The sequence below is a fragment of the Poecilia latipinna genome, unplaced genomic scaffold (assembly GCF_001443285.1).
Source record: "Poecilia latipinna isolate Pla-1442-1.1 unplaced genomic scaffold, P_latipinna-1.0 Scaffold1822, whole genome shotgun sequence".
NCBI classification, from domain to species: Eukaryota; Metazoa; Chordata; class Actinopteri; order Cyprinodontiformes; family Poeciliidae; genus Poecilia; species Poecilia latipinna.
The window spans coordinates 107,782-129,571 of NW_015114438.1; the positions used below are offsets into that span (position 1 = coordinate 107,782).

Here is a 21,790-nt window from a genome sequence, read left to right on the forward strand (position 1 = left end):
TATTGTGTTGATAAACGGGCAGCGCTCTGTGGGCGGGATTAAAAATCCTACACCAATCAGAGTCCTCTCCTTCATGTAAGCTGCACTGTGATTGGTCAAAGTCTGACAGCGCATCATGTTGCTGTTGGTTAGCTGTGCTATGGCTAGCCAGCAGCTAATGTTAATACTGAGGACTGCAGGCCGTTTTTCCTCTCAAACCTCATAATTATCTTGTGGAAAATATCACTACAGGGTCTTTGCCGTTGGTCCTTATCCCCCTGATAGTAAGTTGATCTCTCATTGCTCAAAACATTTTGTTTTTTTAGCTATTAGTGTGAGAAGTTAGCGGATTGAGGCGCTGTCTGCCTCCGTTATTTCAGCCACAGAACTAGCAAAGGTTCAGTCTTTTGAGACCACTTTATCTGTAATAACAAACCTGGTTTGGTGTCACCGGGTTGTTATATTTGTAATAATGTGTTTAAGCAGACGGACTCCCATCAGAGCATCCTGTTGCTCTGTTGTGCTCTGGTGTCTCAGCAGCAGTTGCTGTTTTTGCTCAGAAACGTTAGAAACATGAACAAACCAGGTTCACACACCTTTTAGATTCATCATTCTAGATTGATTTAATGTGAAAAATTAACACATTAGAAAAGTTTTATTATTTAGCTTTCGGTTCTGATCCAAATCCTCTAAACACTAGTAGCATGGTAATAAAAAACAGCCCAGGTTAGCTTATATTACCTGTACAGGTGCATTTCAATATGTTATCAGTGAAAAGCTAATTTATTAAACTAAAAATATTGACTTATTTCAAGCTGTATTTTGTTATTTTGCTCATTATGGTTTAAATAGAATTACAACAATATATTAGACAACTAAAACAACATTTTTAATCGTTTAACACTTCAGGAGTCATTAATGCGGTTACTGCATCAATGCGACGTGGCATGGAGGATCTTTGGCAGTGTGGACAGGCACCAAAACTTATTGGAGAAAAAAAAAAACAGTATTTCCATAAAATTTGCCAGCAGATTGAAACTCAAAGTGCACCACTGTTTCTTGTTAGACTCCTGCTCTGACTCTGAGCTTGAAGTTCTGCTGCCTTATTTTCCAAACGAAATGAAAAATGTTGAGGTCTTTGGACAATTTAGTGTTTTTTTCTCCGTAACCCAGGTTGAGCGGCTAGTACAGTTTTAGCTCATGTGCTGGATTGGTCTGTGTGCTGCATTCATGTTGGTTGTGAAGGAGGCTCCACTTTTGCTTTTCAAAGATGTACAATTGTATAATTGTGCATCTGTTTGCAGCAATTTTCATGTGCGAGTGTAAACATTGAGTTGGGGGAGTGGCCAGCAGCAGCTTATTTTTTATTTAAAGTGACAAGACGCTCGGAAATCTCATTATATAAGAATATTTTAGATAATGAGACAAAAAACGTAATGAACATGATTTGTATAGGCCATAGATCTGTCCTAATCTGTTTAAAGAAGCATAAGCAGTCACCTTTAGTTCTCTTTATTGAAGTAGTGCTACTCTAGTACTTTTTTGGGTACTCTGCCCTCCTCTGGTCTGTATTGTGACTGAAGTGTTTCGTGTTTTCCAGGTGAGTCGTCCTCCATGGCCGAGATGATGACAGCGACGCCTTCTCCGTTTCCGTGGAGATGACCTGCCACTCTTTCTGGAATGGTCAGAATGGGGCCAGATGTGCCCCTTCTTAACGAGTACAAGCAAGAGTTCTTCTGGAAGCGCTTCCCCCAAACCGTGTTGGGGGGTCCCCGCTTCAAGCTAGGCTACTGTGCCCCGCCTTACGTATACGTCAACCAAGCGGTTTTGTTCCTGACGCCATGGCTGTTCGGCGGCATCGGCACGCTGCTCTGCCAGCTGCAGCTGCTCCAGGAGCTTTATGCCGCCGTTCTCTCTGGCATGCTCATGTTCGCAGCTGCAGCAGGTGTTCAGGCGCTGGCGCTGCACGCTGCACGCAGGAGCGGCACAGTAGTGGAGAGACTTGGCGCACCCAACAACCTGGTTGACGAGGAGGAGGTGGAGTTCACCCACTGCGTCAGTCCGGAGACGGTCCGATTCATCGCTCCGGGGAAGCGGTTCGGCCTGAATGTGGTTCTGCACACGGTCCTAGCTGGAGTTCTGTGCGGCTTTGGGACATGGTACGTGTTGCTGGGCCGACTGACGGCTCTGTACGGCAGCACCGGCGCCTCCCTGGTCGTGTTTGTCCTCAGCTGGGTGACTCTGTGTATAGCCGAGTACTCCCTCATCGTCAATACGGCCGCAGAGACGGCTACTTTCCAAGCACAGGACACGTACGAGATCACGCCGCTCACCCGGCCGCTCTACGTTTTTATCTTCATCGCCGTGGATTTGGCTGACAGGTGAGCAACAACTCAACAGGGTTCAGTTTTCAGGAAACTGCAATCCTCCAACTCCAATTTTTATCCAATTAATCGATTATTCTGACGATTAATCGAATAAAATATGTATTTTAAATCCAATTGGTCAATTATTCTGACGATTTATAAGATAAAAAAATGGTCAAATTACTCGATTATTTTGACAGTTAATCAAATTAATCAGATTAATTTGTTAATCAGATAAATCAATTCATCAGAATAATTGACTAAATTATTATTCTGATGAATAATAGGTTAATCGGATAAAACTTATTTTTTTATCCAGTTAATCAATTATTCCAACAATTTATCAGATAAAAAAAATTATCAGATTAATCAGTTAATCTAAATTAATCAACTTATTGTTTATTCTGATTGATCAATTAAATTAAAAGAACTTTGGCACATTCTGCTGATTTTTCATTTAATCACTTAAGCCTTTTTTATACAATATTATAAATACATTGAAGATGCAAATAAACAATTTTATTCCTCTTTTAAATGAGAAAATACAAATTTTATTGTCTAAAATTCAACACTGTAGCATTTCTTTTGTGAATTTGAGCCTGCTGAAACTAAAACTAAGCCACTTGAGGAGTTTTGGCTAAAACATGTTTAAAGCTGCAGTTTGTAACTTTTAATAAAAATATTTTTTACATATTTGTTGAAACTGTCACCATGACATCACAGTATGGTTTGACACAGATGACCTCCAATCAGAGCTTGGAGGAGGGTCTTAACGCTGTCAATCAACAGTTATGCTTTGTGTATGCAGTGCTCACCCCACACACACTTTCTCTCTACTACGCTGCAGCGTCTTCCTGATAGCAGAGAATGCTAATGCTAGTTAGCATAGCCACCGATTATGGATAAACTTTTTTTATGGAACTTTAAGTTGTTTCTGTGTCATTGGGACATTTGGCAGCACTTTCACGTGGTTGATTGACAGCGCTAAGACCCTCTTCCTTGCTCTGATTGGTTGTTTTTAACCAGGAGTGTCACTTTTCTTCAAACAGCCATAGTAGCTCATACTAAACTGTTAAAACATGGTGACAATTTTAACAAAATGTATAAAACTTTTTTAAATAAAAGTTAAAGACATGTTTTCTTTTCTTAAATGCAAAATGTATATTTATTTTGTACAGTTTTGACTTAATTACTGCTCTGAAAATGTTTGTTTTCAGCAAATGTTCTTTTTTTTTTTTAGACTTAACGATTGATCTTTTAAATTATTTCAATAATCGATTAATCTGATTAATCAGCCCCAGTCACAGTGATGTCAACATTTTGTGTAGGTTCTCCCACGCTGTTCCTGAGCTCCAGCTGGCCAGCCAGACTCTGCACGTGGTTTTCATCTTCCTGCCTCTGCTCTGGGCGCTGGGGGTTCTGCCGCCGCTCGACGCCCTGCTCCTCTGGGGAACGGAGCAGGTTCTGGTGTTTGGCCTGGGAGGCTCGCCGATGTCCAGCAACATCAGGTGAGCAACATCCCTCCATGATGACCTACAACCGTTTGACACCTAGAAACGATGAGATGTGTTGTTGTTTATCACGTCATCGTTAACTTTGTGTCCCTCAGGCTGCTCCTCATGTGCGCCGTGTCCTTTGGCGTCGCTGTTTGTAATTACTTCATCCCGTCATCGCTGGGCGTTGTCCTCTTCTCCACCTCTGCCGGGTTTCTGCTGAGCCTGGACCTGAGCCAGGTCGGCGCGCTCTGCAGGTGCCAGAGAACCGCCTTCAGGGACCACAGAGTTCACAGCGGGGGGTCGCCATCTTTCCCTCTCACTTCCTTTGGCTGGAGCCTCGGCTGCCGGGAGCTGCTGCTGTTTTTCAGCCTGCTGGCGGCGGCCACGGCGGAGGCCGGACTGTTGCATCACTTCATTGGCTCAGCTCAGTCCCAGTTCTTGGTTACAGGACCTCAGGGTCCGGTTAGCTACATCCTCATCATACTTTTCTCTCTCTGCTGGGCTCTAAGAGAAATCCAGGGAGCTTATGTAGTTGCAGGGATGTTCCTGAATCCCCTGTACCCTAAAGGAATGTCCAATGTTCAGAGCTTCAAGCAAAAGAGCAGAGGGTTGCACGCAGTTGCTGCAATCCGGAGAGTCCTGCTTTATCTTGGTGAGCGTCTGGCTGCATGCTTTTCATTTTCTAAACATCTGCATGGAGAAGCGACTGACCAGAACCTGCTCTGTCCCACTTCAGTGTCTCCGTTTGTGATGGTTGCTTTTCTGTCTATGGACGAATCTCTGCGGTCGCTCCACAGAGTCACCGTCAGTGTGGGATTGACACGAGCCTTTAGAGCGGTACGTTCACACCCGAAAGGGGACATGTCGCCTGATTTATACATCCATGCTGCTACTAAAAACAACCAAAGTACTTAAAAAAAGTCATTTTCTGGCAATAAATTGTTTTTTTTTTGCACCTGGAAAATTTGTTTCAAAACTTTCCAAATGTAACATCACAAACGCGCACAGACTGTCCTGTTACCTAGCAACCCCAGCTGAGCTGTGTCCATTACCTAGCAACCCCAGCGGAGTCCCAGAACGTTTGGTCAGTTGGGTTTACTTCTGTACAATGGCTGCTGGAAAAGACAAGTGAATCTGTTCAGAAACCGCTTACTGCATTCTTCACTGCAAAAACACAAAATCTTACCAAGTAATTTTTGTCTAGTTTCTAGTGCAAATATTTCAGCACACTTGAAATTAGATAAAACTAACTTTACCTTTTCACCAAGATATTGGAGCTTAGTTCAATAATTCCTTAAAATTGTAGAAAAAGTTAGTTTTGTCTTAACTTAGTGTGGCAAAATATTTACAATAGAAACTAGACTAAAAATACTTGGTAAGATTTTGTTTTTGCAGTATTGTTGGTTGTGGAGGAGGCTCCACTTCTGCTTTTCAAAGATGTACAGTTGTATAATTGTGCATCTGTTTGGAGCCGTTTTCATGTTTGAGTGTAAACGTTGAGTTGGAGGCGTGGCCACCAGCAGCTCATTTGAATGATTTCTTTAATAACTTGTTCCAGATTCTCAGAGGCCAAAGGAAAAAGAACGTGCTCTCTTCTATTCTCCACTCTCTCTACTTCAATAATCATGAGGATGGGGTCATTGAGTACAGGTGGTTCTTGCCTTTCAGGTGTGGCAGAGCTCAGAGGACGCCCTTTTGCAGATGGTGGTGGTGATCTTAGTGCAGCTTGCAGCTGGAAGTAAAACACTACCCAGATGGGACGCCTTAGGAACTGGAGTTCAGCTTCTTCTGGTGAGCTCAACATAAATCAGTAAATTAAGCAAATTCCTCTCGATGTCTCAGTGTGAGATTATGCTGCTGCAATAACAGATTCACATATTTGAAGGCGGTTATGTTACAGACCTGATGGTGTTAAATTTGTAACCCAGGTGGGCCTGCTGATGGACAGACTGGGTCAGTTCCTGGCCAAGCTGAAGTTCACCCTCACTGTCCTGGTGACGTCCTGGACGGAGAAGAAGCAGCGGCGTCAGGCGGCCGGGACTCTCCTGGCTCTCAACGCCTCGCTGTGGCCGCTGGTGCTGGCTGTGGTGACGCTCTCTGCCCTGCTCTCTGCCCCCCTGCTTCCCCTTTTCACCCTGCCCGTCTTCCTCGTGGGATTTCCCAGGCCGCAGCGCAGCTGGCCAGGCCCAGTGGGGACGGCCTGTCCCTGTCCGGACTCCGTCTTCTACCAGCAGATGAGTGGAAGCTTGGCCTCTGCTCTAAGGACGGCCTTTGCAAGCGGTTCACTCGGTTAGTGGGTCGTGCATGCTTTCTCTATTCTTTCTATAAAATTATTTCATATTTAAAATTTTATTTATAGAATGTTATTTGCATCAGAATACAAATAGTAATTAAATAGCTGAAAATGTAACAACAAAACCCAATTAAACAATTCGATTAATCTTTTTTTTTATTTTTTATTTTTATGAAGCGATTAATCGTGATGAATCGATTATTAAAATAATCATCAACTTATTTAGTAGTCAATCGTTAACTCGAGTAGACGGACTCAAAAAAGGTCGTCTACTGAAAAAAATAAACCATATTGAGAGATGTAAACGTGTATATATATATATATATATATATTCTGCATTTAAGATAAAAACACTAAATGAATAATTTTTTCATTATTGTTTTATTTGCAAAATTAGCGTCTTTTTAATGGATTTCTAATATTGTATAAAAAGCTTAAGTGGTTAAATAAAAATATTAAAAAATCTGTCCACTGACCAAAGTTTTTATCTGAATAATTGTCAGAATAATCGATAGAAGATTCCATTACTGAAATAATGGTTAGTTGCAGCCAAAGAATACAGCGCTGAGGTAAATCCACGTCTCTTTCTGTTGTTGTTTACTCGGGCTGCAACTAACCATTATTTCAGGCATCAATTAATGTATCGATTATTCTGACGATAAAAATAAAAAAATTCTCATCCTACAGAATTTTCATTTGCCTTTTTTTCTACAATATTAGAAATATGTTAAAAGATGCAAATAAACAACTCAATTACTTTTTTAAGTAAGAAAAACTTTTTTCTCTAAAATACAATAACAAATTAATTTATGCATTAATTTAGTGCTTGATCATTTGTAGCAAAAGGTGCATCTGCAGCTAAAAATACTTCAAACATCAACATGTGAAAAGCTCTACCCTTTCTGCTTGACTTAATTTGTTATTTTTGGATTAACTGATTAATAATTAAGTTTTTTTTTCTTTTACACAATTTGAATCAGGTGAAGCAAAAGCTGTGCCACTTGAGAACATATAATTTTTTGTTGATCTTAAATGCAAAATGTATATATTTTTGTACAGTTTTGGCTTCATTACTGCTCTGAATATGTCACTCTTTCAGCAATTGGCCTTTTTTGAGTCTGTATACTCCAATCAGCAATTCATCAATTACTGAATTAGCTAATGATAATCTCAGTAATCGATTAATCACGAATAATCCGATTAATTGTTTCAGCCCGAGTGTTTACCTTCCACTGTAACACAAAAAAACAGTTCAAAGAGAGTTCAGAAAATCACTTCTTAGATATTTTAGTGACCTAACACCCCTCTGGGTGGAGCAGGGATTGTATGCGTCCCCCCACATGGTTAAATACCAAAAAGAAACTCGGTTGTGAGGAGCCTTTTTCAAGTACTGGCGGTAATGTGGGCTTACATCATCGCGCTGAGTTTCCTGTGAAGTGACCCAAAAAAACCGCTCTGATCTGTATTCATTACATCCGAATGTTTCCGCAACATTAACCGCATAATACTCCGAGGCTGAGCTACACTGCTGCGGCGATGCACTCTGCGCTCAATCAGAACGGCCCAAATGGGGAAAAAATACACATACAAACAGGAAGCTGATATTTCTGCAGTGCCCATTCAAAAGTGATCAAAAAATTTCACCTTACTGTTTCACATGAGCTTTGCAGCTGTGGCGGTGATGTGTTATTTAGAACGGCAACTTGTTAAATGACGGCGGTTTGTACTGTTCCTTTAGCTTTGCTCACACTGGAGGCTATGGAGCAGTGAGCAGGAAGAAGAGTCTGCTCAGTCTGTCGCTTCCCATCACGATATAGCGGCTGGAACTATTCTGAGATGTCATTATGGGACGCAACATTATCCCTGAGCCACGCCGGCACTAGTCATAGTAAAACAAAAGCTCCCTAACCTTGCTGCTCTGCTGTGGGTCTGTGGTGAAATAAATGTCTGTCTTCTGTCTGCAGAAATCAAAGTCCTGCTCCGACTGATGGAAAGATGAGGGTTAGATTAGGTTTAATGTTTAGATCCAGGGGCTGCAACTAACAACTATTTTAGTAATTGATCACTCTGACGATTAATCGATTAATCAGATAAAAACACATTGCCACATTTTACATATTTTTCATTTAACAATTTTTTATGATATTAAAAATATACTAAAGGTGAAAATGAACAATTAGATTATTTTGTTAAACAAGAAAATGAAAATTTTATTTCCTAAAATTCAATAAACTGGGTGAATCTAAAACTGTCACTTCGGTGAGAAATGAAAATATTTCCAGACAAAGGTGTATTTAATTTAAATGAAAAATATATACATAACTTACACAGTTTTGGCATAACTACTGTTTTTGGCATAATGTCGGGTTTTTGAGTTAAATTAGTTGACAATAATTTCAATAATCGATTAATCATGATTAATCTGATTAATTGTTTCAGCCCTGTGTAGATTTCTGTGTTTATTGATGTGATTATTTGCTCTGTAATGTAACCAGATAGAGCAGCAGCTGATGAAAAATGAAACGGATGCGTTTGTTTGTTAGGCTGAGTGCATGTTGTGTGTTCCCCCTTTCTTGACCTCGGATTAGACGCCACACCTCCTCATACGTTCAATTCACCGACGACTCATGATGTGCTCTCTGTTTGTAGGTTCTGTCGCCCCAGGCTCTCATTTTCTGGGACGTTTCCAGGACCGTATGGTTTGGATAATGATCCTGGAGAGAGGATACGGCTACTGTACAGTTAATATTAAGGTACTGCAGCGTTTTTCTGCTTTTAATGGTCACTGCAGGTGTTTCGTGAATGAATCCTTTTCACTGTGACCAGATGCTTGGTGTGGACAAGAAGGGTCTCACCTGGGCTTCCTTTGATAGAAAACTTCTTGTTACTTTGCATTTTGAGCTCAGTTTGACTCCATTTCATCAGAGCTGCAACTAACTATTATTTTACTAATCAATTATTTTGACAATTAATCGGATGCAAAATAAAACATTTTTTTGGCACATTCTGCACATTTTTCATTTAACCACTTAAATTGTTATATACATTATTAGACATACATCAATAGATGCAAATAAATAAATAAATAAATGAATAAATAGATTAATTTTTAAATTTAAACTAAATATTTATTGTCTTGAATGCAATAATATAGTTTATACTTGATCATTTGTAGCAAAGGATTCATCTGTAGCTAAGATTGATGTCAACATGTGAAAAGCTCAGGGAGTTGTGCTTGAATTAATACAATGTAGGGCTGATCTGGTGACCATGTTCCGCATTAATCAATTAATAATTGCATAGCAAAAACTGCTTAATGGCATTATTTTTTGAAACCAAGTCTAATAAACTATCAGGTGGGAAAATGTCCTAAACATGTCCAAATATGTCTATGAAAACACACTTACTGTAAAAGCTTTTTGACATGATTGTATTTCATTAAATGCATTAAATCTGGCTGAGAATTAGTGCTACACTGCAAAAACACAAAATCTTACCAAGTATTTCATTCTATTTTTTTTGTTCAAATATCTTATTTCACTTGAAATACGACAAAAACTAACTAAAAGTCACTTTTCAGTAAGATATAGAAGCTTGTTTTAAGTCAGTATTGGTAAAAACTACCAGTTCGACTAGCAGATTATTTGACTTATAAAATGGGAAAATGTCAGAAGTTAAATATTCTGCCAGTGGAATTTGTACTTTTTCATCAATATTTAAGAATAATTAACTTAAACCAAAATTACATATCTCGCTGAAAACAACATTTTGTCTTATTTCAAGTATCCTAAGATATTTGTGCTCAAAATTATTCAAAAATACTTGGTAAGATTTCATGTTTTTACAGTGTACACAGATGCAGTGAACTGAAATTTAAAGTTAGATGAGTTTTTCTTTGCTGCAGGGTTTGGAGCTGCAGGAGACGTCCTGCCACACGGTGGAGGCCCGCCGGGTGGACGAGGTGTTCGAGGCCGCCTTCGAGCGCCCGGAGCGGCTCGGCTTCACCCAGGGCTTCAACCTGCACTGGGGCAACGCGCTGACGCCCTGCGCTGCGCTGGCGGTCCGGGTCTACTCTGACGCCAGGAACGTCCTCTCCGGCATCATCGACTCCCACGACAACCTGAGGAAACTGCAGGAGGACTTCATGAAGGCGCTGACCTGGCTGCTGCTGCGCCACTGTGTGCAGAGGCAGAAAGGTTTGCTGTGGAGCAGCGAGGTCGGGTCGGCCATCGGAGGCGTGAAGTCCCAGTCCTCCCAGTTGGCCCAGACCACATGCAACCCGCCGTCCGAGGCTGTGGTGGTGGAGTCCAACATGTCCTCTCTCAGGTTCAGACAGGACAGCTCCAGTTTGACGTCGTTCGGGGACTGGTCGGACGAGGACGACCTGTTCGGGCCTCAGCCGGCCCGGCGGACCGTTGCGTTGGTGACGGCGGAGGCGCAGCCGGGCCACGCGGCGCTGCAGACTGGCGCCTCGCTGCCCGGCTCCGTAGAGATGGACAGCCTGTTTGAGAACATGGCGCTGTCTGCGCTGCAGCCGCTGCAGCCTCTGGGGCTCGGCATCGGCATGCCGGCGGTGGACAGAGGCCGAAACCCGGAGGTGCTCAGAGAAAGCCCTCACCTGAACTTCAGCTGCCCGCAGTCGGAGGCGTTCAACCTGCCTCCGGTTTGGAGGACAGCGCCGTTGCTCCCATCCCGCCTGCTGTCACTCAGGCCGCTGTTCCCGGAGGAATGGTTTCGCTTCAGCCTGGGGCGCTTTGGGCTGGCGGCACAGGGGGAAACACTGGAGGACATGACCAAAGCCCTGAAGGAGGACGAGGTTTTGAAGGAGCTGCACGTGAAGGTGGCGCTGTCCTGCCTCATCTCTGTGGGGGCGGAGTCAGCGTTCACCAGCCCCAGTTACATCTACAGGCTATACTGCGGAGACGTGCCATGGACGGAGGGACTGGACTGGCTGTCTTCAAGCAAAGATCTTTACCAGCTCACACTGCAGGCCTTCAGGTAGAAGCTCCTGATTTAAACTGGTTTTAATGGGACCAGAATAGGGCTGGGAGATGCAGCTTCAAAATAAAATATACGATTTTATCTTCCTACCAGATTCAATATCTGATTTCATTTTTCTTGCTTGCTTTTCTGAAAAAGACTACAGATCATAAAAATATTTTCAAAAAGTAGCTTTTATTTCTGTCTTTTATACCAAAGTGTAACTTGAGAAGATGGTCAACATTCCTCATTTTAATTTAGTTGTTTTGAATTGGAGTTCTCATAAAATTACTGCTTAATTCCCCTAATATTACTACTATACAACTCGTAATTAAAAAATAAAAATTGTACCTGAATTAAAAGTTCAAATAAATAGAAGCTAGAACAAAACGACTGCCCTGGACTATTAAAACCAAAGGTGAAAAAAATCAAGATTTTTCCAAATATTATATCCTCACAAACCAGGATTTTGATTCGACAGCCTCTGTTAGAGCCTCTGTTTTTCTTCTCCCGCAGGTTTAGCTTCAAGCTGCTGTTCGATCAGGCCAGCCTGGGGCCGATGGAGTCCCCGGAGGAACTGTTCAGCACTTTAGAGGAATATGAACGGGACTGGTACATCGGCCTGGTGACGGAAAGAGGCTGGCACGACAGCGTCCTTCAGGAGAAGCCCTTCCTGTTCTCCCTGGGACACGACATCACCATGGTAACTAAACAACCTCTGCTGCATCAAGTTAAAAACAATAATTCATATCGGTAACAAAAAATAAAGAAAATGTTCCAAATCAGTTTCTTTCGATAAAAAACTTATGAAACTTTAACAAAAACTGCAGGCGTGAGTCTGAGTCTGGTGAATTTTTGGTTAGAACTTGTTTGTTTTTCATTCAGTGGGAAAAGAATCCAGAAATTTTACTCAAGTAAGAGAAGAAATACTTTATAATAAAATTACTCAAGTAAAAGTAACATTACTTTAAAAAAATAATATAAAATGTTACTGAAGTAAAAGTAGCCAGTCACCGCCCAGCTCTGGGACACATTGTTATGGTGGGTTAAGTTTTGAGAGGCGCTGTCTGTCTTCCGTCCTCAGGGAACCTACACGGGTCGGGTCCTGTCCCTGCAGGAGCAGCTGGTGCAGGTCGGCCGTCTGAACGGAGAGGGGGTCAGAGGTCAGTGGGCAAACCTTTCCTGGGAACTCCTGTACGCCACCAACGACGACGAGGAGCGGTACAGCATCCAGGCTCACCCGTTCATGCTCCGAAACTTGACAGTTCAGGCCGCCGACCCGCCGCTGGGTTACCCCATCTACTCCTCCGCCCCGCTCCACTTCCCCTGCCTCTGACCCGGAGTCCCTCAGGGCGCCTTCGTTTCAAAAGAAAACACCTCAGTTTGTTTCTCACCTGTTGCATTGTTTTCTGTTTGGACACCCAATATCTTTCTCATTAAAGCTGGAGGATGTAACTTTTATAAATAATGTTTTTTATGTTTTTGTTGAAACTGTCATCATGTTGTTATGAGACAGATAATCTGTGAAAAGATTGGTCTCCTCCACTTCTTCCCTGAGCTACTATTGCTGTCTGAAGAAATTCTTGACCAGAAACAACCAATCAGAGCCAGGAGGCGGGTCTTAGCACTGTCAATCAACCTCATGTACTCAAACAACTTACCATATAGAAAAGCCATTTTTCTGACATGCTATTTGGTGTAGCATTCACAACATGCTATGCTGATGGGGAAAAAGCTGTAGCAGAGGTTGATTGACAGCGCTAAGACCCGCCTCCTTGCTCTGATTGGTTGTTTCTAGTTAGCAAAAAAAGCATAGGAGCTTGATATCTTTTTTTAAACACATTATCTGTCTCATAATGCCAAGACATGGTTACAATCTTAACAAATATGTAAAAAAGATATTTTTGAAAAAGTTACATACTGCAGCTTTAAGTGGGAGTTTTTAATATTTTTTTAAACAGGAACTGTAGCACCACTTTATGAAATAATGTCATAAAATTGGGATTTAAAATCTAATAAAACATCTTTAAAGTAGCAGTATGTAACTTTCATATAAAAAATAGACATATTTGTTGAAGCTGTCGGTCATGAAACAAATACTCTAAAAAGCTTCTCCATCTTCTCCAGTGGTAACTAGAAACAACCAATCAGAGCCTGGGGGCGGGTCTTAATGCTGCCAATCACAATCCCTTCCTTGCTCTCTGCAGCGAGAAGATTATGTGTTTGCTAGGCTAGTTAGCGTTGAAGGTAGATAAACGATTTCTCTGTAATGATAAATTATTTATCCACAATGAACACATTAAACAGCCAATAGGAAGTGGGCTGACAGTGCTAAGACCCGCCTTCTGGCTCTGATTGGTTGTTTTAGGTTTTCACAGATTATCTCTCATGACATGGTGACAGTTCCAACAAATGTTAAAGTCACATACTGCAACTTTTATACGGCATTATACAATAATGCAAAATGTAATGAATGCATATTGGATTGTTTTTACATGTAGGTTAATATTGCGAGTTCTGGCTAAAACGCAACTAAATGACCAAAAGTTTCAAGTTATTGACCAAAGGTTAAATTTAAATGGTTACTGAATCTACAACATGACTGTTTTATGAAGTATAATTATTTGTGTGAACAAAAAATATTGTTTAAAAAAATTATTGAAATAATCAGCACAAAATGATTATTTTATTACATTTTGCATTTATTATTACATAATACTGCATTACAGAAACATTTAATGCCAAAATCTGAGTCGAGCACATTTCAATCTGTTGGAATTGAACAGAGAAACCACTTCCTTTTTAGGAAAACATCTGGTTTTATTGAACTTTTTCCACATTTTTCTGATTTCATCTCCATGTCACCAAAAAAAGGGACGATAATTTGAATGTTCTGTTCAGGATATCAAGGATGTGCCTTGGGAATATCTTGCTCTCTTTATGTCAGTGCTATTGTTTTTGTTTACAATCAGTTGTTTACAGGCGTTCAAAGGAATGTGTCCAGATTTCTGTACATAGTGATTTTTATATATGTGTAAATGTATATACTTGAAATAAAATGTTGGCAAAAATATTTTGTTTTTTTTTAACATTACCAGGTTACAAAAACTGATTTTATTGTGCATCGGAAAGGTCAGCACCAGTGCATCATCATTCTTACTTATACTGTCTTCAGGCAAGGTTAAACATTTTCATCTAAAAGAGAAATTACATCTGGGATGGAAGGAGCGCCAAGCTTTCAAAAAAGCTATCCTTCACCCTTAAATCTTTTCTGGTAGGAAACAGCCAGCGTCAGGAATGCGGCGGAGTCCTTCCCCTTCAGGATGTGTCGTCTTTCAGGAGGTTTTTGGTTTAGTGAAGTATGCGGAGTCCGCGTCCTGCAACAGAAAGGGCCGCCTGTCAACTCCGATTTGGCACAGCGGTAAACAAAATCAGAATGGTTCTCATTCAAGGATGAAAACTGAATGAGAGATTTTTAAATTTACAGTAATTGTTCTGTGGCCACAAGCTTGACCCTGACATTTTTTTAAATACACAGACTTCAATGTTGAAAAATATTCCTCGATTGGTAGATTTCTTCCCTTTTCCTCCCATTACGCCTCAAACTCTCCTGGAGCTGCGGGTGTCTGGCAGAGGTATGCCAGTGTAGCTGATATTTGCACTAGAAACTAGACTAAAAGTACTTGGTAATATTTTGTGTTTTTGCAGTGTTGAAGACAAACGTACCACGCCAGCTTTGAAGTTCTGCACCCTTTTCCTGCCCAGCTGGTTGGTCATGGCCCAGGCCACTGTCGGTGCGTACTGCCAGGCGTAGTAAAACATCAGGAAGGGCTGCTGGGCAATCCACATTTCCTTCACACCGTTTGCAATTCCCACCAGCATCAAACGCACACAGCGACTCGTCGACATCTTGTGCTCCTGGCTGCCAACTATGGCCACAGGCTGAGGAGGAAAACAGAGAAAGCAGAAACAGCCAAGTGCTCAGAGGCATAGAGAGAAAATAAAATGTGTTACCTTGTTTAGTTCTTCAGTGAAGGCGTTGCTGACGATGTCTGACTGAACCGGACCCGGACACACCATGCTGATGAGGATATTTGGGAAGTCTGTCAGCTCAGTTCGAAGAGAATTAAAGAAACCCTGTGGACGATAACCCACAAAACAGGTTCTAGTTACGCTGGTAATTATCATTTAGATTCCTGACAAGGAAATAAATCAGATAATCACAGGATAAATTAAAATTACCTCAATAATTTTCACTTGCATGATGTATTGTTTTTCTCTTTTCTAACAAAAACTGGATGATAAAAGTCTTCAGTCTGGTGCTTTTCTATCAAATAGCCTTTTTTTTGAAGGACAATTTTGTTTTCAGAGACTTATTCATTTATTTTAATTGTTATTCTGCTGTTTATTTATTTTGAATATTTAAAATGTCTTGCGGAAAAAAGCTACATTAGCTCAGCTAATTTTGCTAGTTTGGCAGCAAGTACTGAAGTGAATATCACTGATATTTATCTTAGAATTACACAGAGGTGGGTAGAGTACTCAAAAGTTGTAGCTGAGTAATAGTTGTGAGGTACTTATGATGTTTAGACAGGAACAAGGCGAGATTCTCAGCTTATTGTTGTCATAGCAACTGCCTACCAAGATGGCTGCCAGCTACAAAGTTCACAGAAGAGTGACGTCACAACTTGTATTATTATGACACTATTACCATTGTATTACTTGAAAAAGTTCTCAAACAAACAACACTATTGTTTATAGCGATAACTTCTGGGACAATTTGTCGTCCAGTAAAGTCTGACAAAGTGGCATCACCTGCAGCGCGTGCTTGCTGGCAGAGTATCCTGTGGATAGGGGCGCCCCAGCCAGGCCGACCACGCTGCTGACGGTCACCACGCTCCCTCTGCCTCTCTGCGTCATGTGAGGCAGCACCTGCTTGGTCAGAGACACCGTGCCGATGAAGTTCAGCTCCATCAAGGCCTCGTAAACCTCGACGCGGGTCTCCAGGAACAGGGAGCGCTGGCTCCGGCCCCCGTTGTTGATCAGGACGTCGATCTGAGGAGGAGGTTTGGGAAATGTCGAGAGTTTGAAATCTAATTTTCAGAAACATACATAGTGGAACTGATCCTGTCCTCATTCAATCAACCAATCAAGTTTATTTGTATAACAAATAACTCAGTGTTTCGGCTATTTCGCAGTTCTCCGGACGTTTGTTCCAGATTTGTGGTGCATAGAAGCTGAATGCTGCTTCTCCGTGTTTGTCATTATGTCTCTATTTGTTTAAATGACATTAAAAACTCCACAAAAACGGCTTTACATTTAAGTATTCCAGTATGTACAGATATACTACATACTGAAGGGTGTTCCTCAGGGGTTAGTACTTGGACCACAACTGCTGGTCATCTACATTAGCTGTACTTCAGTTAACCATAAAAGTGTGTAAATATGAAATTACGAAAATAAATTTGCTTAATGGAAACACATCAAATTATAAAAAAAACAAACAAACAGAAAAAAAAACAGTTTTTGCGCTAGGATGAGGTTTTTTGGTCATATCAAAATAGATTTATTTTGGAAAACTTTAAGTACATCTTGTTAAAACCTTTTCTTATGTTTACTACATGCTTTTTTGTTTTAAACAGTCTTAAATGTCTTACCCCTCTTGTAAAATATTTGTATTCTCAACTAGTTTCTTGGTTGTGAAAGGAGATGAAAACACTTTTCTCCTTTGGATGAAAAAAATGTGATGATCTTACATGTCCAAAGTTTTCGATCACTGTTCTTGTTTTTTCCTCATGCGACTTCCTGTCCAACAAATCAAGAGGAAGAACAAGAATGTCCTCGTCTTTGAGGCTGGAGATCTCTTGAAGAAGACATAAAAACAACAAACTCGTGTTATTTTAGTTTAAATATAAATTCTTAGACATTCAGGAAAGTTATTTGAAAACCGAATAACTCACCCAGACATTTTTGTTTAACTCGGTTCAGTTGGTCTTCACGGCGAGCGGACAGGACGAGTCGAGACCCGCACTTCGCCAGCTGATAGGCCAGTTCTTCTCCAATCCCACTGGAGGCTCCGGTGACCCAGACCACCAGGCCTCTCAGCCTGGATTCTAGGAAAAACAACAAAACAACTTTAGCCTGGAAAATACAACATTTTAATTCAGAAACAATTACATTTAAACTATTTACCAAATCTCAGTCTATTATTTATATAAGAAATTCTAAAGAAAAAGGTGGATCTGTAGTTATGTTCACATTTTTCAATATTTAAGTCTTTATTTTAGAGTTCATCATGGAAAAACAACAGCTCTAGTAAATAAATGAATATACTCAACTGGTTTAACCAGTGGAGTTCCCCAGGGTTCAGTGTTTGGGCCCATTTTTTTTTTTATCTTTAGGAAACAATATTTCATTTTATGTTTGAACTTTATCTCCTTGAAATAATAAAAAAATGTAAAAGGTTTTTATATAAATACTGGATATTAAAATTTAAAACATAAACAATAACAATAAGAAAAAGTAACAGTAGATTAATTTATGTTACACATTTGATCAATATTTATACAAAACCTGACAGTTCAATATTGAATATAAAAACATTTTTGCAGAATCTGGTTGACTACAACGTACAAATGACTTAGACTCTTAATTGGTTTTAACCGTGGTTAACTTCCTGTTTGAGTCGCGATGATTTTATTTTGAAGGGGCAACTTCCTGTTTAACCGATAGAGCAAACGGCAGCATAACGGGAACAGAAGAGAAGTTATAACGGATGTTACTCGACAACTGTGCATTTGTTATTCCGAAAAATCCATATTTTATTGACAATCCTGGTTTTGCGAAACAGTTTTTGTGTCGATCCGAACCAGGCGCACCCCTCCCACAGCTCCATGTCCAGAGTCCGGATCTCACCTGGTTTATGTCCTATTAAGCTAGCTAGCTGGAGAGTTACGTCTGCGTCTCCAAAAATAAAACACACGACGTGGACGAGCAAACACAGAAGAATAAAACTCCACAGAAGGGAGGAAAAGCACCAATCCATTTGTCAGAAAAGGAGTTTAATACGGAGAATAAAAAAAGAACAACTGCAGAGAGGAAGCTAAACTGTAATGACGTCACTTCCTATATTGTAATATTTTCAAATTTAAGATCGGTCTATCTAGGTAGCTAGTTATTAAACTTTTTCCACATTTTGGCACAAACATAAGTCTGTTTTAATGGGATTTCATATATAAGTGACCAACACAAAGTGGTTTATAAAAATGAAAAGTATGGAATACACTTGAATTAAGCCCCTCTGGACTAACTACAAATGAACTATAGCTAACTTGATTTTTTATAATTGCTCATTTGTACCACTACTAACCATTTCTTGTAACTTGCTGTAAATTAAATGTTCCGTGTTCTTCCATGTGCATGCCAATTGTTTTTCTTTAATTTTATATCATCAATAGATGAAAATTCTCTCTTGTGGCTAAATCTGGCACACATGGTTGTTTTAATGTACTCATGTTAATTAGCATGCACTATTCCTTATTAAATAAATTAACATTTTGGGTTAGATTTCTTCCTTTGCACATCTAGAGACAGAAATATTCACCTGAATGGGTGGAGAACATCTGTGAACATCCATTTCTAGGTCTTACAACATATTCTCTGTTGGATTTAGGTCAGGACTTTGACTAGGCCAAGGTTCTGCATGTTCTGCCACACACCTGACCTTAATGGATGAGTAACACTTCATGTCTTGCTGAGGAGGTAATGCTTTTATGTATTTAGCTCCTTCCTATTAATATTAACCAACTCTCCTGTCTCTTCTGAAGAAAAGCATGCCCACAGCATGATCCTGCCATCACCATGTTTTGATTTAAGGATGGTATGTTAAGGTTAATGTGAATTATTATAATTTCTTTTTCTTCCTACATGCAATCAGACAAATTAAAAGTTAATTAAAAACATATGATATGATATAAAAATGTTATAAAATGCCCAAAGTTTTAATTTTGGGGCATTGTATTTAGAAATATTTTACCTCTTACTGTTTATACACACAAACATGCATCCATGGCAACAACGTACCACACCCTAAAGGCCTGCAGGCTATGCACTGCCATTAAAACTGGTCATGCTTCTCAGCTGTTCAGTAAAACAATGTCTTATAAAAGCATCAATGTGCCTTTACAATACAAAAAATAGATTATTGATCATATAATGACTGTATTATATGAGTGTTATTAGGAAAGACTGCATGTTTGTGGTTTGTTTTGTTTCTGTTCCCTGGAAAGTATAAATCTTTCCTACAAATTTGAAGCATTTAAAGATTAAAAATTATCCTTAATAGATTTTACATGTCACTAACAGAATAAAAAATTGCAATTATTTAATTTCATTTGGCATTTTACATAATTGCCAAATGTAATTATTATACACTTATATATACACCAGATGAATCTTTGTTATTCATCTGGTGTTTACATCTTCCTAAATAAATAAAAAATGTTTTTCATTGAAATGAAAGGAGAACACTAACCTTTCAAAGTAGATGAGTCCAAACATTTTTGCTCTTTTTCAAACATTATTACATAAAGTTTAATAAAATAAGTGTAAATTTGCTAATTTAAACCTTATTGCTCTTCAGTGGAATACACATTTCTACAGGCTTATGTTTCATTGCTGTCTGCTTGAGTAATTTTCCTCTGAGGTCTCTGGACTGGAGATAGTCAAATTCATAAATTATAAATACATATATTATATTAAATAGTTTTTCTTCTCCGCATTGAGAGAAATATATTATATCATATTATTATCTGTCAAACAGTTCTGTACTTTTTAAATATATTTTCACCCATCCTATTACCATTTTCTCAAAGAAGAATGCACTAAAACTAGTAAATGTAGCATAAATGTTAATTTTTAACTTTTGCGACTCCTGGTTTTTCAAACAACAAATAGCATTGTTATCAATTTTAACAGCTATTAATTAATCTACACAGTTTCAGCCAAATACGTGTCATAACTGTTGAGTCTGGTGTTTCTTAATCTTCTACTCTTAGTAGTAAATAATGCACCATGTTGAATTATGATTCTTCCAAAAACAGTGACCAATCTGGTTGGTGATGTTGGCCTGCTGCTGCTATTTTAAACTCAAAGTGTGAGTACAGTTCAGTGAGAAGTTTCTTTTAAAAAATCAAGTTAATTTTAGACACATGATGTGCATCAGCATGCTATTTGAAGTGTATGTACTGGGACGTATCCTGTTACTGGTGGTGTCCCACTCAGGACAAACAGTCCCCTGGCAGTCAGGATGTACATGCTGCTATATGTCTAAAATGATCTTACAGCCTCACAGAACTGATTTACATGTTTAACGCTGTGTCTTCAGAAAATCACCCAGAAGTAAATCAATGTCTTCATCGTTGAGCTTTCAGTTTTCTTGAAAATAAAAATAAAAATACAAGAAATAAAACCAACTTATTAGGCCCTATAAAGAGATGATGTTCAGGATACAGGATGTTCTACGCTGCACTGACCTGAGTTTAAAGAGGCAGTGGCAGCTTTTTTCCCTTTCACTTAATAATTACATTGTTTTTGTTCATATACACTTGTGAGAAAATATCAACTATTAATTTTCTTTATTCAGAGATCTTTATTCATCAGCACACAGAGTTTAGAACATTCACAACAAAACAGAATGAGTTGTTTTAGGGCGTCTTGTCATTTTAAATCCAAATAAGCTGCTGGAACTCATCGTTTACTCTCCCACGTCAAAATGGCTGTTAACAGATGCGCAATTATACAGCCGTACATCTTTGAAAAGCAGAAGTGGAGCCTCCTGCACAACCAACAAGAATCCAGCAAGTAGTTTCTGGATGGTAAGTCAACAACAAAACACTTGTTGTGTTTTCCAGCAGCCATTGTACGGTATATACAGCAGTAAAACCAGCTGACCAAATGTGTTGGAGCTCAGCTGGGGTTGCTAGGTGACGGGCTAGACTTCGCTGAAGTTGCTAGGTAACAGCGGAGTGAGACTCAACAACTGGGAGGTTTTTGAAACTGCTAATTTTCCAGACACCAAAAATCTTTTACTTCTTAAAAAACAGTTTTATTGCCCCAAACCAGTAAAATGAAGTGGTTTGTTTTATTACTGCTTCAGTAATAAAACAGGGAAAGTATGTTTTAAAAACAGTACATTTTAAAAACAGCCCAAGTGTGTTTTAATTAGAAGCAATTTAGACCCAAATGGAAGTATAAAAACATGGGAAATGTGAATTTTGCATAACAGGTTCTCTTTCATATGAAATATTTCTGTATACAACTCTGTGTAAGTCTGAAATCTTTGTCCTGATTTTCCCATGACTTCACACGTTACAAAGAGATAAAATTTTTACTAACTCAGAAATAATTCACATTAAAATTTCACTGGTAGTAATAAAAATGCTGCAGTTCTCTTTCTATGATGAAATTTCAATTGTGATTACGACTTTATGTTTTCATGGACACTCTAAGCTTTGTGTGACCTCTGAGAGAGTGTCCTTGTTTTTGTTTTGGATCAGATTAGGGTTCAGATAAGTTCAGCTGAACTCCAGGGTTTCAGTTTGACAGGAGCTCCAAGAGGGCGAATCTCCTCTGCACCCACAGAGCAGAGGTTACGTAAGTGACCAACGCTGAGTTGC

At 39.6% G+C, this 21,790-nt stretch overlaps 2 protein-coding genes across 2 annotated transcripts; one reads left to right on the forward strand and one right to left on the reverse strand.

The window, feature by feature from the left end:
* Positions 1 to 116: 116 nt before the first annotated feature.
* Positions 117 to 12,639, forward strand: pcnx4 (pecanex 4). The gene is made up of 11 exons (XM_015014522.1): positions 117 to 263; positions 1,580 to 2,360; positions 3,674 to 3,853; positions 3,955 to 4,493; positions 4,578 to 4,678; positions 5,510 to 5,632; positions 5,770 to 6,130; positions 8,784 to 8,887; positions 10,039 to 11,132; positions 11,631 to 11,817; positions 12,199 to 12,639. The coding sequence occupies exons 2-11, from the start codon at positions 1,660 to 1,662 to the stop codon at positions 12,448 to 12,450; spliced, it is 3,642 nt and encodes a 1,213-aa protein (XP_014870008.1). The 5' UTR covers positions 117 to 263; positions 1,580 to 1,659; the 3' UTR covers positions 12,451 to 12,639.
* Positions 12,640 to 13,795: 1,156 nt separating this feature from the next.
* On the reverse strand, positions 13,796 to 18,235 carry dhrs7 (dehydrogenase/reductase (SDR family) member 7). Its single transcript, XM_015014523.1, has 7 exons — positions 18,030 to 18,235; positions 17,075 to 17,227; positions 16,871 to 16,977; positions 15,930 to 16,169; positions 15,129 to 15,251; positions 14,841 to 15,056; positions 13,796 to 14,491 (listed from the first exon to the last, which is right to left on the reverse strand). Exons 1-7 carry the CDS (start codon positions 18,157 to 18,159, stop codon positions 14,450 to 14,452), a joined length of 1,011 nt encoding a protein of 336 aa, XP_014870009.1. The 5' UTR covers positions 18,160 to 18,235; the 3' UTR covers positions 13,796 to 14,449.
* Between the last annotated feature and the right edge of the window lie 3,555 nt (positions 18,236 to 21,790).